Below are 19,538 nucleotides of genomic sequence, written 5' to 3'. Positions count from 1 at the left end.
AAATGACTTTCATATCCATGTTTTTCTTTTTTAGATCATATACTTATTCATTTTTTTGCATTACTGGAATAGTTTGGAAAGGATTTGTACTTTATCACCTGAAACTGCTTAAAGTATTTCAAAATATTTTAATAAAGCTTTTTGAATGATCAAATAATGTAACTTTTAAACAAATTTTACTATTATTATAAATATTTGCTCCTCATCCTTTGCCCAAAGGAAAACTATAAATCTTGTCTCCGCTGAATGAACACCATTTATCATATTCATTTTGTTGTCAATACAATTATGAAAAGCCTTTGGCCTTTTCCCAAGGAAGCTGATTTGCTGCTGAAACTCAATTATTATAAGCAAGGCAGGCACCACACAGCCCGGCTTAGCAATCTAACTCAGCTTCCTGTATAACTGACACTTGGCCCTTCGCCCCTGACCCCAATAACATCAACATGTATGGTCAAATGGAGAAGACACTGGTTTCTAGTGCAAAGTAAAATATTTTCGTCCAAAGGGTTTCCATTTGCTGCTTTCTGCCATCTGCTGGACAAAAGTTTCATTTCCGATAGATGCCAAAGAGATGAAAGAGCTAAGTGAGGAAAACAGAGAAGGCTTCATTTAAAACTTAAATTACGAAAAGAAAAGAAAAGACCCAACTTAAGTTACTGTCTCTCCTCTTTTAGGCAGTATCAATTTTGGCAGCCATCTCGAGTTCTCTGACACTGCGGGAAAGGTTCTGACCTCGATGCTTGGTTGTAACCGTAGCGAGGCAAACATGAACGGGAAGGGCTGAGCATCCCGGGCTGGAGTCGGCTTCAAGGTCATCAATCCTGAAGTGTCAACATTAGGTTTTTATGGTGTTTCAAATACATGAAGAGTTTCCAGTTTGGAAGCTAGCTAGATGCTATGCATGCTTACAGAATAAAAGGGATATATACTATTCTGGCTCTCATGGTTAAATGAAGGTTAACATTTACAGTCTTTTTACATGTACAGTGTGGAACCCTGGCAGTGTGGTGGTGACTCCCTGGGCTGCGATCTGCATGCTCGTCAGTTCAAAAGCAGCAGCAGCAGCAGCTCCCAGGGAGAAAGACTGGGCTTTCTACTCCTATCAACAGTTAGCCTGGGAAACCCAGAGCAGGCTGCTACAAGTCAGTACAGACTCGATGGCGGGGAGCTGCTTTGGTACATGCGCAGTCTTGTTGTTGGGCGCGATCGAGTACAACAGGACAAAGCACGATCATCCAGTTCTGCACTGTCCTCAGAATCATGGCTTGCTGTGTTGGGGGCAGCGTTGCAATGATGTCTCCATCAATTTCACTGAGGGACCTACTCTTTTCTGCTGACTGCCTTACCCACACGATGTTCTCCTCCAGTACGTGAGACAAAGTCTTGAAAGCCTCACTTTCGGGAGTATTAGCAAGTATAAGGCTATATACTTCTAAGGCAGAATGGGTCATTCTTCTGGCTGTCCACCGCATAGCTGACATTGCTCGTCAACACCTACTTCAAAGGCATCAATTATTCTTCAGTCTTTCCCATTCGACGGCCAGCTAGCACATGCCGATGGAGAGTGAAAACACCCCGGCTGGGGCAGGTGGCCCCGAGTCCTCAAAGTGACCTCATCGCTTTGGAACACTTTTGCAACAGATCTGCTTAATGCACTGTGTTGTTCCTTGTCTCAGTAACATGTTTCCTCAGCGATATGAAAGTCTTCTCTCTCGCCCTTCCACGGGCACATAAGTCCAATGAGTTGGCTTTAATAATAACAAAAACTACTCAAATTAATCGTTTAAAAAGTACTTTAATGTAATTAGTCCCTAAAATACGCGACCTGAAATATTCGCAGATCCCCTTTTCAGTATCTTTCTGGCTGCTACTGTGGTATCAGTAGTTGAAACAGACCTTTTGAAGAGTCTCCTTTGCTATTGAAATTAGGACAGAAAGGCCCGAACAGAATCACTGAGAAAGAGTGTTTGTTTGAAAGTGAATTAGTGATCAGGTTACAGGATTTTTCTTTTGTGCTCTGACCTGGACCTTACAATATGAACTCCCACACAATACTAATTAATAACCATTGAATAGTTGGCAAAAGGAGCAGAATGCATTATTTAAACCCCAAAAAAACCTATGATGCTGGATTATCTTTTTTTTTTGGATGAGGAAACAAACTCAGAGAGGTGAAGGGGCTTGCCTGGGTTGACCAGTAAACAGAGCTGGGATTTTAAGCCTGCTCTGCCTGACACCAGAGGCCATGTTCTTTCCACTCGCTCTTCCATGAGGAAGCATTTCTGGGTGGGATGTTTATAAAGATATCTATTTTTGGTCTGCATTAAGCCGTGGCCAAGGTTATTTCAAATTTTACACTGGATGCAAAATCCTAAACATTTTCCTGTCCATCAATCTTTTCATGATGATGAAAAACTACAGCAGGATGAGTTAAGCCTCAAAGAGATGAAGTGATAATGCGCATCCCTGCTAATTGAGATGAGTAGAGATTCAAATCTCCGGGAAAATGTGCAATGGGCGGACTCACCGATTCTAACTAAGTTACAGAGGACAGGCAGAGCACCCCTGAAACCCTGACACAAATCATTTGGGGATGTGATTTTTACATTGTCAATATTTAATGGCACCCAAAAAGTGACCTTTCAGAGCCGGGTCTCCAAATGCTGTGCTCAGTTATCTGCCTGCTGCCACTGTGCTGTAATTTTTAGCTGATTACACATTAGTTCATTTAGCTTTGTTTCCTCTTCCCTACTGTGCCCTACTATTAAACGAGAGCGAGGGCCTGGCATCCCTCTGTGCACAGAGCTGGTATTGTCACAGTGTAATAAGGATACATCCAGTCAAACAGCATGGTGTAGCTGGTCTTTGTGTTCAGTGCAAAGGCAATCCCTCGAAGATCTCTTGCCAGCCCGATCAGCATACGCTGTCAGTGGGAAAGAGACACAGTAATTGATTTTCACGTTAGCGCAGAGCAGATGGAGTAATAATCAGGCAATAATGACCACATATCTGATTTTGATTCATTAGCTAAAATGTCTTGCTCAGATCCCTTTCTATAGAAAACCATAGACTCACAGGCTCTTTAAACAAACAGACCATCAAATCTGCTGACCAACTCCACCCTGGTTTCTTATAAATTGAGTGAAGTAATAATTCCAGTAGGTTAGGAACATTTAAATTCTTAATATATTTTGTTTCTGAATAATACTAAATTGAAAAAAGAAAAAAAACAACAGCTCCCCCCAAAACACCCCAGAATTGATAATTCCACAAAGCAGAAACGTACATGGTCTAGACATTATTTAATAATAGCAAATTTTAACCGCATCAGCTTGTACATGATTTGGAGTCTCTCATGGAAACACACGGGCTTTTAACGATCCCTAATAAATATTCTCAACCACTTAGGTAGGGCAAAATAAAGCCACTCTGAAATGTAAAAAGTTTACTGAAACAGACCGACAACTGGCCTGCTTCTTACCCTACTTCAATTTCCTACAAGTGCCAGGACATACCCAGAAGAAAACGTGGCCGGAACGAGAGCTTTATACTCTGTGTCAGAAGGTCTGAATTTGCGTTCAGCAATACTCCTGCTTACCTCTAGTAAGACTTAAGGCAAAGCATATTAGCAATTTATTTTGCATCTCTAATAGGGGATCGTAACTCCCTCCTTCCAGTTATCCTGAGGAATAAATTAAATAAGCATAGGGAAAAAATGCCTAGCAGTGAGCCTGATGTGTACTAGATCTTCACCAAGAATTTATTTCTAGAAGGAAGGAGAGCTGACTTGTATTCTGGACTCTTAATTGAGTTGTCCTTAAGATGAAGCTTGGGAAGAAAAAGAAAACCCACGAACAGATGCCAAGATGTCAAAAGAAAAAGTACAAGTAAACGTAATTGCAAAAGAAGGGGGGTGTGATAATTGAGATATGCTGCTGTGATTTTTGGAGATACTGGTTCAGTGGAAACAGTCAGAGAATGACAGTTGAGCTTTTCTCTTTACCAGGTTTTTTTCTTTCCTCGCATCTTGTCAATAAATGAAAACCTCTTTAGGAAGGGCTTTACGATCATCATCATGGATAAAGTGAGTCTTCACTTAGCAGTTAACTAACATTTTGGAGAAGCATATGAAATTGCCTGTCTGCCAGAACATCGGGTATCTATCTCTGCAGAACTGGATGTCAAAAGACTATTCCATTTGTACAGAGCCTAGCAGGTCATTGGATGAAGGTTGGCCAAGTTTGTAAATATGAAAACAGCATTTCTGCTTGTTCTATCAATGACTGGGCTTCCCGCCTCCTTGCCGTTTTCACGTGACTGGCTACTTTAATAAAGAACCATTTGGATGTTGACAACAACCCATTTTCATCACGTGACGCCTGTTCCAGCGGTTGGCACCAAATATGGCTTCTAACAAGCCTTCTTCCCCAAACTCTGTTCTGACTGCTTGGCTCTGCAGTCTATTCAAGTAGCCGTTTTGTTTTATTTTATTTCAATGTGCACTTTCAGGATATCCTTCAAATAGTTTTAAACTCTCACAAACACATAAGGCACCCACAACTCAACTGTAAATCAATCAACAGGGAGGAGTGACCAGTTTTATTTCCTTGGTGCCCAGTATGAAGGGCTGCTAGTAATAGCATCTTAGACGATCTCTTATTTTACAAAAGGGGCACTGTGAACCAACTGACAGGGACTCTAAAGGTGCTCGTAATTCAGTCAAATGTTGCTAGGAAGTTATACCAAACTTTGATGTGAGAAAATGCTACTAGAGAGCAGAGGTATCGTACAACAATAACTAAATGAATATTTTAACAGGTCCGACTGAGCAGGGAAACCAAGTGTTAATGCAGGAAACCGATTCCCTATGCTCAAACAATCCCCTTTAAGTCAAAGAAACAGAGAATACGTCACTATCTCTACAAACGCATGTATACAGAGCCAAGGAGTACTTTCTCCAGAGCTGAGACAGAGCGAGCTCTGGCAGGAGACAGCAACGTTGTTGACTAGGAGTGCAACCAGGGTACTAAACACTCGGGGGTGGGGTGGGGGGAGGGCTGCTGGTCTGAATGAAATGCAGGGGCACCGAGAGCCATGGTTTACCATCTCATTTAAGAGAGTAGCAACCCTGGACTCACAGCAGTCAAGCAGATTCTGTCCCACTCACAGGGACCCTATAGGACAGAGGAGAATGGCCCTATAGGTTTCCCACAGACATACATTATCATGCAAGTACTGCCATAGCTTTCTCCTACCGAGTGGCAGGGGGTCGAACCACTGACCTTTTGGCTAGCAGTCGATCACTTTCAATTATGGTGCCACCAGAGCTCCCTTGAAAGAGTACAGAGGTTGATTTCAAAAGTTGCCTTTCTCCACATACTATGATTGCTCGACAGGGCTGATTTCAAAAGCGAGAGACACCTTTATTTTCCGTGACGCTGTTTGGAGGAGTGGGGCAAGTCTAGGGTATTTAATCTTAAGGATTCCTTTCTGGGTATTTCAAGGAGAAACTGCTGAGTGCTTGCGTCCGCTGGATGTGAACAGTTGTCTGTGTGCCAAGTGTGAGACTGATGGGCTGGGAAACAGCTGAAGCGCGGCTCCTTCCACCCTGACCCCCAAACAGGGTTTCTAATGGAAAGTCTGACAGACCCTTTACTGTAGTGGCACTACTGGGGGCAGCTATAATATTATCCTCATAATTCTCCTATATAATAACAACAAAGAAAAAGGAGGTGAAGGGTCATTGTGCTTTGTCTTTAGAATTAAGATGGCTGTCTTCATCCTTACAGCATACTCTTAATTCTGGAGACACATCTTAATAACCTCTAAATAGTCCCAACAAAAGAGCCGTGTCAGAGGAACGAGCAGGCCCCAAGGTGTTTCAACTGGAGTGTTTTCATCTGCCTTTATTGCTCTATCCCTCTCCAGAATTAAGGCAATAACCTGTGATAAATTATTCAGGAACTGCTACAGGGATCAAAGCAAAATCATTCTGTTAAAGTGCTGTTTGCAACATTTGGCACTTAGTGCGAAAACTTTTAATGTGCGCATGCTGAAAATCAAGGATTTTAAATAATTTAGCATTGTGGAGTTTTTACGAAGGGTCTAAAGATAGCAGGTTCCTATTTAACTGCTCTTCTTCCTCCGAGAAGTTTTCATTCATTTTCCTTTAAAACCGATGACATCATAGTCAAATCAGAAATGATGTATGAGTCAGGAGAGTATTGAACTACATTTTATGATACATGCAATCTAGGGGGGAATTTTTTTTGAAATCATGCTCTGGAGCCGGGCTTTGTCACAGCCTTTTCTTTCTTTTCCTCTTTACTTTGAAGAGAAAAGCCCAAGACAAAAATTCAATGTTCTCTTCAATTTTATTAGGATGAAGTAAAGGCACAAAGCTATAAATTCAGGAGTTTTGCAGCCTTCTCTCCCCTCACAACTATATTTCAATTTGAAAACACGGGTCCTCGGTGTTCACATTCATCCAGGAATCTGCATCTCAAAAATATCTATAAGTAAGAAGTGAGAAAAGCCTGGGAAGGGCTGCAAATTAAATGAATTTGGCAGTCCTGCGGCATTTTCATAGAGAGATTTTAACAGCATCCCCTCCTGTGGATCGGAATACTAAATACTTTATTGAAGACCAAAACAGAACTGTTTTTATCTCTAGTCCTTGCAAAATGAAGTCCCTAAAAGCACTTTTGCATGTATTATTTATTCGTCGTGATAGAAAAATAGCCTTAACCTAATAAATTACATTTAAAAGCATTTAGTGCAAAAGTTTTGTTTATGATAAAGCAACAGATTTAGTTCTTTACCGGTAGCTTAAAGCACCAAGTTTTCTTTATACAAATTAGACAGATGGTGCTTACAGTAGAATTTACTAAAGGTCTGTCACAACAAATGCAGCCAAGCTGCATATTTAATCACTGCAGAATCTTGTCTACCTGCAGCTGCCAACTGCTAATCCAATTTCCCTGATAAATGTGGCAAGAGACACGATCAGCAATAAAGAGCATCTAACTCCATTTTCCTGCAGGGCGTCTTTTGATGAGCATTTAGGACGGAAGCACGGAGTGCACTGTGTGGCCCTGGTTCGTGGCAGCTGCATGCATTCTGAGGCGCAGTTCTCAGGTTACTCACTTAATTCTGCCACTATCATTACGTTGCTATTGATCTCAGTAGCTGTTGCCTACACAGCATTACTCTAGATGAAGCTGAATCAGGCAGTTATCATGCATCAAACTTGCTCAAAAGCCTGGAGATTTCCCCTTAATTACTTGTGATTTTATTTGCAAATACCGTTAAAGTGTAATCAAGCAGTCACTTTCCAGGGTCGTTAAGAACTTGCTGGTTTAGGGATATATCACTGGAAGTCCATTAAAAATGACTCTAGGAAGATGGTTTCTATCAAACTAGATGGGATTACATCAAAACGGGCTTGGAGTATAATGAAATCTTTAAATGAGACAAATGTAATTTTTATAAAGATGGTGATTTTCAACCATCTTTTTGAGAAGGGGCAGCAGCGGCAGCCACCTTAAAGCTGAAAAGACTTTGTAATCATCATGAAAATAATCAGAGACATCTAAAGTGCACACACACACACACACACACACACACACACACATTGAAAACTGGTGGAGAATTTTGGCAGAAATATAAACACAAAGAAGATCTCTAAGGTCCTTTTTGGCTTTTATAATTCTGTGATAAACTCGGTTTTAAATGAAAAAGCATTGTAATCAGCTAATTATTTTGGGGTAAAAGTTATCCTAAATTAAGCATCAGAAGCCACCCATTTTTTATTTGGCTTCTTAATATTAATTTTTGTGTGTGTGTGAAGAGAAGATGAGCTACGCAGAATGACAGCTAATATTTCTAACATATATCAAAATAACAATAAAATGTGATTAAAGGATTACCAACAAGGTGCCTGGCATTCTCTGGGGTACAATGATTAGTCTTTTAAAAATAATAATCAGTGTCAATCTATTTAACATTGCCGCCGAAACGCTGTAACTTCAGGAGATGCTATTTCTATTGAGCTAATCTTGTACTCCCTACCCCCCCATCTTAAAATAAGGGACTGTTTTGTCACAAACAGCTTGCTACACTTAAGGATTTTACTAATAAAACATAATGTTGTCTTAGATATTATGACTCTTGCCACAGCTGAACTGACTTGTCAAATCAATCCTAATATGGCTCCCACAGGCACACAAAAACCTTATTTAGCTATCAGTTATCCTGATCACTTTGTTCCGTTTAAGAATGCAATACTTCAAGACCAGCTCCTGTTTATACATATATGCCTAGCCATTTAATAAAGTCCTGATTTATATAAATTCTTGTTTAAAAATATATTTAGAGATGTACTTTTGTCTTAGCATGTCTATGTTTGTGATTTTCTCCCTATAAATACATGAAACATGCTATGTCAGGTAGAGGAGGGAATTCCCTTAGAAACCAAAGCCGTGGCTGTCGAGTGGCTTCAGATGAGGGAGTAGGGATGTTCAGCGCGGTGTGCCCACAAGAAGCGTTCTATTAAAGACACTGCCACCAGAGACAAGCCGGTGCCGGCGAGTCATGGACTGCACAGCAGGCAAATGCAACTCCATGTGAGCGATCAGAATAGTGCGCACAGGAAAAGCGCGGCCCAGAGACACACGCGCCTGGGGATGGAGGTAGCAAGACACACAGATAATCGTGAAACGCTTTTCTAGCTCCAAGGATTATTCTAAAGATGCAGGAAAGACCATTCCAAGTGGTCCTTCCACGTGTTTGGCAAGACACAAACCCACCTTTAGCTCTTCCTGCTTAAAGTTGTTGTTGAATATCTGTAATGCTGCTTCAAAAGAGGCTGTGAGGGGCAGCATGAAGTTCTCAAACGCGTCCTCGTCTTCACCTGACCGAGACACAACAGGGTCACCATGGTTTAACATGCATGCTACTGTACATTAGCCTCGGCAGTGCGTGCACCACTCAGGCTGAGAAATGCCCCTGAAAGCGGGGTGCGGGGCGGGGGGTGTCGCTCTACAATTAGACTCAGGGCACATTCTGTGCCTGGCTCATTGAATATTCTGGTCTTTCGCCTTCTCTTTTGCACTAAATGAAATAGCAAAATTACTTACCAGCCACCCCCCCCCCCCCCGGCTTTTGATTGGATCAAACAGACTTCCGCCCCAGGCATCACAGCCCCTCCCTCAGCGCTGAGGCCCACAGCTTCCCTACTGCCTCAAGGCAGGCGGCACAGCCAACGTCTCAGACTCAGGTGCCCAGATAGCTCTGAGTTATGGTTCTTTTGTTTGTGCGTTCCTTTTTATTAGTTTGTTAAGTAGATGGAAGGGAAACTTCTCTCTCTCTGCCAAATAGGCGGGGAGCCCTCACGGGTCATTTGGATTTTAAGTATATATTCTCCACGGGAACACCTCCTTTGCACTAGGCTTCCTTTTCTTTCCAGAGAAGAGGGACCTCGGGAGTCATTGTCCCTTAGCCTTTTCAAAGTAGTCTAGTTTTTTCTACGAGTCTGTCAGAACAGAATCTTCTCTTAGAACAGGATCTTCTCTTCCGGATAAGCACAACGATAAGGGGTAAATAAGGGATTCTTTTCAAAAGAGGTTTCCTTCACACAACAAACTGGATTCTCTCATTACTACAGGGACCATGAGGCCTACTTTCCTAGTGGAGAAGCGAGCAGGCAGAGGAGGAATTATGTACCAGGTGACATCCTGTTGGAGACGGAGCGGCAGGCCATCACCGAGTTTTATGCTCTGAGGAGTTTTCAGAAGCGCATTCCAAAAGCAGCAGCGTGTCTCGGAGATGGTCTGGGCTCAACAGTCCTCAAACGTCGGTCCCTGAATAAGCAGCACGAGCAGCACCCAGGAACTTTCTGCTAACGGCCAGGTTCCTCCCTGTATTCATGGAATCGAAACGCTGGCACCACGGTGGGGCCTTTAATCTGTGTGACTGCTGTGAGCAGACACCTGCAAACGTTTGAGGAGAGCTGACAGGTAAGCCGTTTTACAGATTTGGAAGCTGAAGCCCAAGCTCATGAATGCAGATCAACTGCAAAATCGGAATCCTTTGATTCCTAGGAGTGGCTGATTCAACACACCCCTTAATCTTTTGTGACCTCCTCTCTCTCCCCCTTCTCAACCTCACGTACTCCTCCCAAGTCCCAGAAACCCCACAGAAATCAGGGATCTGATCAAAGGCAAATCCCAGACACTGCCCTAGACCAGGGTCAGGTTCTAGGTGAAGGGCAAGGCAAACTAGGTTATTCTAACCCCTGCCCTGACCATTGGTTATGTGACAAGGTTATTTCTTTCAGTTATACCTTGGTGACATTAGACATCTACAAAGAAGACATCGTGTTTCAAGGTCCAGGTCAAATGGTCACTTTCCTAACGTCCTTTGAGAAAAAGACAAGGCTTTCTTAAAGAGTTAGAGTCTGAAGAGTCACAGTCTCAGGAACCCGAGCTGGTTCCACCCTGGCTTCTGGAAGAGTTGTGGTGAGTAAGCATGGACGTGAAGGTGGCGAGTTTGGGTTTTCCGCCTACTGCAAGTCATGTCTCTTCGCCTTCTGGGTCCCCATAGCATTTTGTCGGACTTTTTACTAAAGAAAACACTTATCAGTCTGCCTAGCACAGCAGACATTTCAGTACATATAATAACACTACTAATGCCACCATTCCCATCATTGGTTAAGGGAGACTGAGGGGATTAGGTGAGAACACATGTTTAAGGTGTGGAAATGTTCTATCTATCAGCCTACACTGCTAATAGCTCCGGTTTAGCTTCTCGAGAGCCAAGACTGTTTCTTTCCCCTTCTCAGTGGAGGAGCTGGATGCAGGGCTCTGTAGTCAAACGGACTCCTATCTGGTTCCTCCACCTGCTGTCTAACTTTGGATGTTTTACTCACTGCTCTGAGTCCCGATTGCCTCATCCACAAAATAAGGCTAAAGGTACCCGCCCTTAAGGGTGATAGTGAAGAGGAACTGCCTTGACAGACCAGCCTCATCAGCAGACATGGCAGTCCTCGGATTACAGCATCAGAACAAGGCCTGGCATACATTAGGGCAATTCTGAATGTGAATCAAAAGTACTTGCTCAATGAAGGTACACTCGTAAAAAGGCCTTATTTTATTATTATTTTAAAAAAAACATTTTATTAGGGGCTCATACAACTCTTATCACAATCCATGCATATACATACATCACTTGTATAAAGCACATCCGTACATTCTTTGCCCTAATCGCTCTCAAAGCATTTGCTCTCCACTTAAGCCCTCCGCATCAGGTCCTCTTTTTTAGACCTTATTTTATTATGCCAGATATAAACTACAATAAATAATTAAAGCAAACACTATTGCATCTTTGATTATATAACTTTATATCCATTCGATTTAAACCATGTAATCTGGCTCTTTAGGATAATTTGTCTTCTAGGTGTGGTGTGATCAATGAGAACAAGAAGGCTCACTGCAGGCAGGCAGGGATGCTAGTCAAGGGGGAAGCCGTGAACGCAGAAAGCTCTAGGCGTTCGTGCTGGCTCTGCTACTGGGAGCTGTCTGTTTGGGGGCAAAGCCACTTGACACACCTAGTCCTTAGTATCCTCCTATGTAATCAAAACACCACCATTACCTCCTAAAGTCAGTTGTGGGGATGATACTGGAAGATAGTTAGCCAGCCCCCAGCACAGGGTCGGGTCCTTACTAAAAGGCTCCAGCAACACTTTGTTGCCTTGAGTTTATCAGTGGATTTTAGTACGTGATCAAATAAAGCGTGACTGTTACATTCCTAGCCCAATACCTTTTGAAAGCAAAGTTTTCCTGAGCAAAGGATGGCCATTCAGAACAATGAGAAGTTCAGTGTTTTAACATTTGAACCCTTCATTCAGTACACCATTAAACAGAGACTAGTGAATCACAAATAAAAAAAAAAAACGCCACCTTCTGAAGTCAATGGCTGAGGTTTACCGAGCTATCCGGGGCACAAAGCACAAAGCAAGCCACCAAAATCATGGAGCAAACCTACTAGAGAGTATTGGGGACAGTGATGCTACTTCCGCAGAGAAGCCTGCTGGGGTCACCCTACATGAAACACCTGCCGGTCGGTCCCCTAGTCACATTGTAACCCATAAACTGCTTCACTTGTATGACGGGGCTTACTAGAACTGGCTATTAATGTACACATTTGCTTACTTACTTACTGTCTGTATTTCTAAATAGAATTTAACATTATAACATTCAATGACCAAAACGTTATTTCAACATCAAACACATGATGAATGGGAGCTGGTTCTGGTAGCACTGACCTATGTTGCAAATGTCTTGGGTGAAAGGGGGTCATGAGTGGAAAAAGTTTAAGAAGCCCTGGCTTAAAGGTAGATACATCTTAACTTGGGTGAAGGGTATGATGATATCCTAGAAGAGGGAGATAGGAAAGAAAAGAGGTGGGGGCCAGGGGAAGCAACTGGGTAGTTTGATAAGTTGCTGAATGTAAAAATGAGAATCTGATATGTAAACTTCCACTTAATTCACAATAAAACATTATTTTAAAAAAGTTGGTGGAAAAACTCCATTATCTTTTCATTCAATTTTTCCACGAATTTTTCAAGACCCCTTGTATTTGTGGAATGACAACAGTAGTTCTTTGCTGAGTGTTCCTTATGCATAGCTGCTTATGGTAGTCATATAATCTGTTGTCAATTTGATAGGATTACGAGTGAAAGGGTAGAGTTTAGCTCTCAATCAGGTCTCAGCTTGAAGACCTCATTTGGAGGCACTAAGGAGATAAATAGCTTGCTGGAGGCAGGACACAGGCTTACTCCCTGCGACACTGCAGCTGACAAGACACACGGAGCTATGCTAGTGCCTGAGCTGGCGGAGCCACGTGGAGACCCCTGCCAGTGCTGAGATGCCTCCACTGCCACTGGATCCACAAGACTTCCCACCCACTGGCCTGTGATCTTCCTGCATTCAGCGTTATTGTATGTGTTTCATGAGTCTGAAGAGGACTTTATAGATTGGTATCTGACATATGGGCTAATACGCGACACTTATGAACTTGATCTGCAATGGGGGCTTGTACAACTCTTATCACAATCCATACATACATGTGTCAAGCACAGTTGTACACTTGTTGCCATCACCATTCTCAAAACATTTTCTACTTGAACCCTTGGTATCAACTCATTTTTTCTCATCCCTCCTCTACCTACCCTCCTTCACAAACCCTTGAGCATTCATAAATTATTTTGTCATGCCTTACATTGTCCGATGTCTCCCATCATCCACTTTTCTGCTGTCCATCCCCCAGAGAGGGGGTTAAGATATAGATCATTATGATCGGTTCCCCTTTTCCCCCACCTTACCCTTACCCTCCTGGTATCACTACTCTCATTGTTGGTCCTGATGGGTTTATCTGTCCTGGATTCCTTGTTTCCAGGTCTGATCTGTACTAGTATACATCTTCTGGTCTAGCAAGATTTGTAAAGCAGAACTGGGATCAAGATAGTGGGGGGAGGAAGCATTACAGAAGTGGAAGAAAGTTGTATGTTTCATCAGTGCTATATTGCACCCTGACTGGCTTGTCTCCTCCCTGCCACCCTTCTGTAAGAGGACGTCTAGTGGCCTACAAATGGGCTTTGTGTCTCCACTTCGCACCCCCCCTCATTCACAATATGATTTTTTGTTCTGTGTCTTTGATGCTTGATCCTGTCAACACCTCGTGATCACACAGGTTGGTGTGTTTCTTCCATGTGGGTTTTATTGCTTATCAGCTAGATGGCCCCTTGTTTATTTACAAGCTTTTAAGACCCCAGATGCTGTATCTTTTGATAGCCAGGTACCATCAGCTTTCTTCACCAAATTTGCTTATGCACCCGCTTTGTCTTCAGCAAAGTGTTGGGAAGGCATCATCATGGAATGCCAGTTTAATAAAACAAAGTGTTCTTGTATTGAGGGAGTACTTGAATGGAGGCCCAATGTCCATCTGCTACTTTAATACTAAGCCTATAAATATATGCACCTAGATTTATTCCCCCAGCATCATATATATTTACTTATATACATGCCTGTATTTAGACCTCTGTAAATGGCCCTTGCCTCCTAGTTTCTTCCTCTATTTCCTTTTACTTACCTCTTGTCCCACTATCATGTTCAGCCTTCATTTGGGTTTCAGTAATTCCTCTGAGTTACAATGCCCTTGGTAAAGCCCTACCAGGTCTCCTACACGCTCATCATAGATTTTAGATCACTTGTTGTTCCCTTTGTGCGCAACAGAACAGCAAGGGGTACTGAGCAACAAAGTCCCCAGGGAATACCAAAAGTAGATTTGGGGCTGGGGCGTGGCACCCCATCAGTCTCGACCAGAAAACAATACTAAAGATCAACAAACAGACCTTGAACTATTTATAGGCATTTGTTGGAAGGGTCGGGTTTTTTTGGTCTGTTGTTTTCTTTTGTTGGTTTGTTTTGCTCTGCCTTGTTTTTTGTGCATATTGTTCTCTCTGCAGGTCTATCTAGATAAGAGAGGTGGAGATAAACAATCTGGAGGAGAAAACAACTGGATGGAAGCTTCCGGAGGTGGGTGGGGTAGATATGGGAGAAGGGGAGATGGGGCAAAGGAAATGGGTGTTAACCCCCAGGCTGTTTTCTTAATGTACAATGATTCTTTATATAAATTTCTGTCTTATACACAAGTGCCTCTCTGGATTTGTTTCTCTAATCTACCCAGACTAACACAGTGATGAATCTGATAGTATAGAGACCTGGCCGTGCGGTGGTTGTAAGTCAGGCTTCGAGCTGCCATGGTTGGCAGTTTGAAACCACTAGCAGCACTGCAGGAGAAAGACTGGCTTTCTACTCCCATAAACAATTACAGGCTTGGAAACACCCAGGGGTCATGTGAGTCAGCACTGACTCCATGGCAATGAGTTTGGAGTTTTGGTAGGGATTGGATATAACCCCAAAGTACATGCTGTCAGTCCTAACTACTATATCTCTGTTCTTAATCCCATTTAGGCATGTCTTTCTTTGTTATGGTAAGGATACAAGAGAGTGTACTGGTGTTTTGAGCAAATTATCTTATAAAATGTAAAAGGATGCATAGTAAGGCAGCAGAGATGGGGAAGGCAGATGCCAGGCCACACAGCGATCTCCGAAATAGCAAGAAGAGACGGGGCAAGTTTTCCCAGAGCTGACAGAGAGGGAGAGAGATTTCCCCAGGGCGGATGCTCTCAATCCAGACTGCTTGTCTCCTAAACTGCGAAAACACAAAGTTCTGTTGATTAAAGCCATTCCCTTGGGGTATTTCTGTAGTAGTAGTAGTACTAGGTGACTAAATAGGTATTTAAATTTATTTCACAAACTTTAATGTAGTTCTTAATATTTTCAAAGCACTGTTGCAAGCCATTAATGAGCACAGCAAACCTATGAAGTTGCATGGTTTCATTTTATATGTGACAACCGCCGCCCCCCCCCCCCCCGCCAAAATAACAACCCCCAAATAACTCACTGCCTCAAGGTGATGCCCACTCACAGTGACTCTATAGGGCAGGGCAGATCTGCCCCTATGAGTTTCTAGTACTGCTAAGTTTTCTTAGGAACAGAAAATCCCGTCTTTCTCCCGAAAAATGCTGACCTTTCTGTTAGCAGCCCAATGCGTGGCAACTACACAACCAGGATTCCATCCATGAGCATAAAGAGAGGCTCAAGAGATAGTTAAGGAGATGGCCTAACGACATGCAGCTTGGTGAGTGAGACAGGATCCCCAGCCAGGTTAGCTTTCTCCCAAACTCATGCTCTTTCCCTGTCTCCGATGGGTGGAAGGCATCCGAGCGGGGGATGAAGTCCCAGTCACAGAACCTTGAGTCTGGAGTCATTTAAAGTTAGAAGAAGGTAACGGAACAATCAACTTGGTTTCCGATGAGGAACATGCCATTTCTAAGAAATTACTTGAGTTTAAGGGAGGCAAAAGGGAGACTGTGCATGGCTAAAGTGGCCTGTCCTTAGTATTTAGCCTTTCTTTCTGCACCAGGATCTGCTGGAGCACTCAAGTTGGAGAACTGGCTACTTCTGTTCATATCATGCAAATAACTTTATACTATATCTACTCAAAACCCTCATTTGCTATTACCCACAGAGGTATTACTCACTGTTTCTAGTGCCAAAGGGGGCAAAGACAAGCTCATTATCTTACAACTTCCTATCTAAGGATGTAGCTATACATGTAGGATGCCAAATGTATATGCGATCATTTGATGAATAACCATTGGTGTTGCCAGGTTTTTTCCCCCTAATGAGAAAACAGCTCAGAAACCAGTAAGATTTGAAGGTGTAGTGCCAAATTACAGGCAAATATTTTCATTGGCATCAGGAAGAGTCAATATTTATTTACATACTAAATTTCAATCTAGCATAGATAAAAACGATCAATTCTCCAGATTTTTAGGTAAAGCGAATCACTCTATCAGGTTTCTGAGGATGTGACTCAACAGAAAGGTATTCATTGTATGAGTTCCATACATTTTATTATTTACATGAAAATAAAATAGCTAGCACTCTAGATACTTTGCTGGTCATTTCATTTCTTGGTACACAGTTACCAGCCCTCAGCCAATATGAGTGGTGGGAACGCAGTGAGAAACGTTTTGGCTTTTCCTCACGAGGCTAAAGACAGTGTTGACCCAGCTATTCTACGCCCAAGTATGTTCTCAAAAGCACTGACAGCACAGAGCTGCCGCCAAACGCATACATGCATGTTCACAACAGTATTATTTCCTAATAGTCAAAGAGTAGAAACAACTTAAACATCTGACCTACCAAGGAATATTGTTAATCCATGAAAAATAATAAACTGACATATTAATAAGTGTTACAACATGGATGAATTGCTAAGTGAAAAAGATAAAAAAACCAACACCTGTTACATGATCCCATGTATAGTAAGTGTCCAGAACAGGCACAGCCACAGCGAGGGAAAGCTGATTAGTGGTGGCAAGGGGCTGGGGGGGTGGGGGAGTATGATTTCTATTAGACATAGGGCTTCTTTTCGGGGGTAATATGTATGACCTGTAATTAAGTAGTCCTGATGGCTGTACAACTTGTGAATACATTAAAAACTACCTAATTATGTATTTTTTAGAAGGGTGAATTAAAAAAAATCATTTTATTGGTGGCTAATACAATTCTTATCACAATCCATACATTCATCCACTGTCAAGCACATTTGTATATTTGTTGCCATCATCATTCTCAAAACATTTGCTCTCTACTTGAGCCCTTAATATCAGCTCCTCATTTTTCTCCCTCCCCCCTCCCTCATGAACCCTTGGTAATTTATAAATTATTATTTTGCCATATCTTATACTGTCTGATGTCTCCCTTCACCCACTTTTCTGTTGTCCATCCTCCAGGGAGGAGGTTATATGTAGATCCTTGTAATTGGTTCCCCCTTTCTACCCCACCTTCCCTCCACCCTCCAGGTACACCACTGGTCCTGAAGGGGTCATCCACCCTGGGATTCCCTGTTTCTAGTTCCTATCTGTACCAGTGTACATCCTCTAGTCTAGTCAGATTTGTAAGGTAGAATTGGGATCATGATAATGGGGGGAGGAAGCATTTAAGTGCTAGAGAAAAATGGTATGTTTCATCATTGCTACCCTGCACCCTGACTGGCTTGTCTCCTTCCCAAGACCCTTCAGTAAGGGGGTGTCCAGTTGCCTACGATGGGTTTTGGGTCTCCACTCTGCACTCACCCTCATTTACAATGATATTTTTTGTTTTTTGATGCCTGATCCCTTCGACACTTCGTGAGCACACAGGCTGGTGTGCTTCTTCCATGTGGGCTTTGTTGCTTCTGAGCTAGATGGCCGCTTATTTATCTTCAAGCCTTTAAGACCCCAGATGCTATATCTTTTGAGAGCTGGGCTCCATCAGCTTTCTTCACCACATTTGCTTATGCACCCATTTGTCTTCAGTGATCATATCGGGAAGGGGGCACCCACTGATATGATTTTTTGTTCTTTGATGTCTGATACCTGGTCCAGAAGGGTGAATTTTATGGTATGTGAATTACATATTAGTTTTTTAGAAAAGCAACAACAAAACCAAGACTCCAAGCTCCCCCTATAAATGTTTACAGTACATCTTCTAAAACTTGAAATAGCAGCTGGGTTGCAATAGGTAGGAAGGCGGGGGGGTGGGGTGGGGTGAGGGTGAGCAAGGGCCGGGGGAGAGAAGCAACTCACACAAGTAAACGGCGGTATACTAAATGATGGCAGCTAACACTCAAGGAACTGCCATCAGGTTGATGTGGACTCTTATCAACCTGGTAAGGCAGAGGAGCATCGCCCCTTTGGGTTTCTAAGATTTCTAAAAATCTTTATGGGAGTAGACAACTTCATCTTTCTCCCAAGCAAGAGCTGCTGGGTTGGAACCACTGACCTTGTGGTTAGCAACTCAACGTGTAACCAAATATGCCACCTCAAAATAAACTTACTATTACAGAGTGGATTGTGACTCTTAGTGACCTTAGAGGACAGAACAGAATTGCCTCTGTGGGAGTCCAATGCTGTAAATCTCTATGAAAATAGAAAGCCTCATCTTTCTTCCAAAGAGCAGCTGCTGGGTTTGTACTGCTGACCTGGTTAGTGGCACAACAGGTCAAAATACCACAAAACCAAACTCAATGCCATTGAGTCAATGCTGACTCACAGCGGCCCTCTGTGGGTTTGAAACAGTGACTGTTTATGGGAGTGAAAAGTCCAGTCTTTCTCCCATGCAGCTACCGGTGGTTTTGAATTGCCGACCATGTGGATCGCAGCCCAATTCAAAACCACTACACTACCAGGGTTCCTTAACTATCACTAAGGCTTTATTGTATAAATATTCAGTTAAATGCTTTGGAATTAGTGATAGATTTAATGTCTCCCCACCCTGCCCCCAAATGTCTACTGTTCTAATTCTTGGAACCTGTGAACACGCTAATTTACATTAACAAAAAGAATTTAGGTTGCCAATTATAATTAGTTAACTTTAAAACATTATCCTGATGGGTCTAAGGCACACACACACAAACACACACGTCATTTAGCTGCTGCCCACTCATTTCGAACCTATGCGGGACAGGTCAATAGACTAGTGCCTATGAATTTCTGGGACTGTCACTCTTTACTAGAGTAGAAAGCCCTGTCTTTCTCCCACAGAGCTATGCCACTAGGGCTCAGGGATCCTTGACAGTGGAAGAAGAGGGCCAAAGTAGGAGAGCCAGAGATGTGACAGAATGAAAAGGTTTAGCCTAAGGTTGTTGGGGGAAAAGGGTCATGAGTTGCAAGAACAGCAAGTAACTTTTAGAAATTGTGAAAGGCTGGGAAATACAGTCTCTCCAAGACCAAGGATACCTTGATTTTAGCTCAGTCACTCATATTTTGGATTTTGAGCCTTCCAAACTCGGACTCATGGAATTGTATTGTCTATGCATCAACTAGTCTCTTCCCATCCTGTTCAGAGCAAAGAGCAACTCAC

General features: G+C 42.6%; 1 protein-coding gene across 1 annotated transcript in view; it reads right to left on the bottom strand.

Moving 5' to 3' along the window:
- RANBP17 (RAN binding protein 17) overlaps nt 1–19,538 on the bottom strand; it is a 388,698-nt gene that overhangs the window by 87,273 nt on the left and 281,887 nt on the right. Inside the window, exons 19-20 of the mRNA XM_075543208.1 lie at nt 8,811–8,914; nt 2,838–2,926 (exon numbers count right to left, since the gene is read on the bottom strand). Coding sequence (XP_075399323.1) covers nt 2,838–2,926; nt 8,811–8,914 — 193 coding nt within the window. The remainder of the gene's footprint in view (nt 1–2,837; nt 2,927–8,810; nt 8,915–19,538) is intronic.

The sequence above is a fragment of the Tenrec ecaudatus genome, chromosome 2 (genome assembly GCF_050624435.1).
Source record: "Tenrec ecaudatus isolate mTenEca1 chromosome 2, mTenEca1.hap1, whole genome shotgun sequence".
Taxonomy (NCBI): Eukaryota; Metazoa; Chordata; class Mammalia; order Afrosoricida; family Tenrecidae; genus Tenrec; species Tenrec ecaudatus.
Note: the sequence above shows the minus strand (reverse complement) of the source record. Positions and strands in the feature narration are given on the sequence as shown.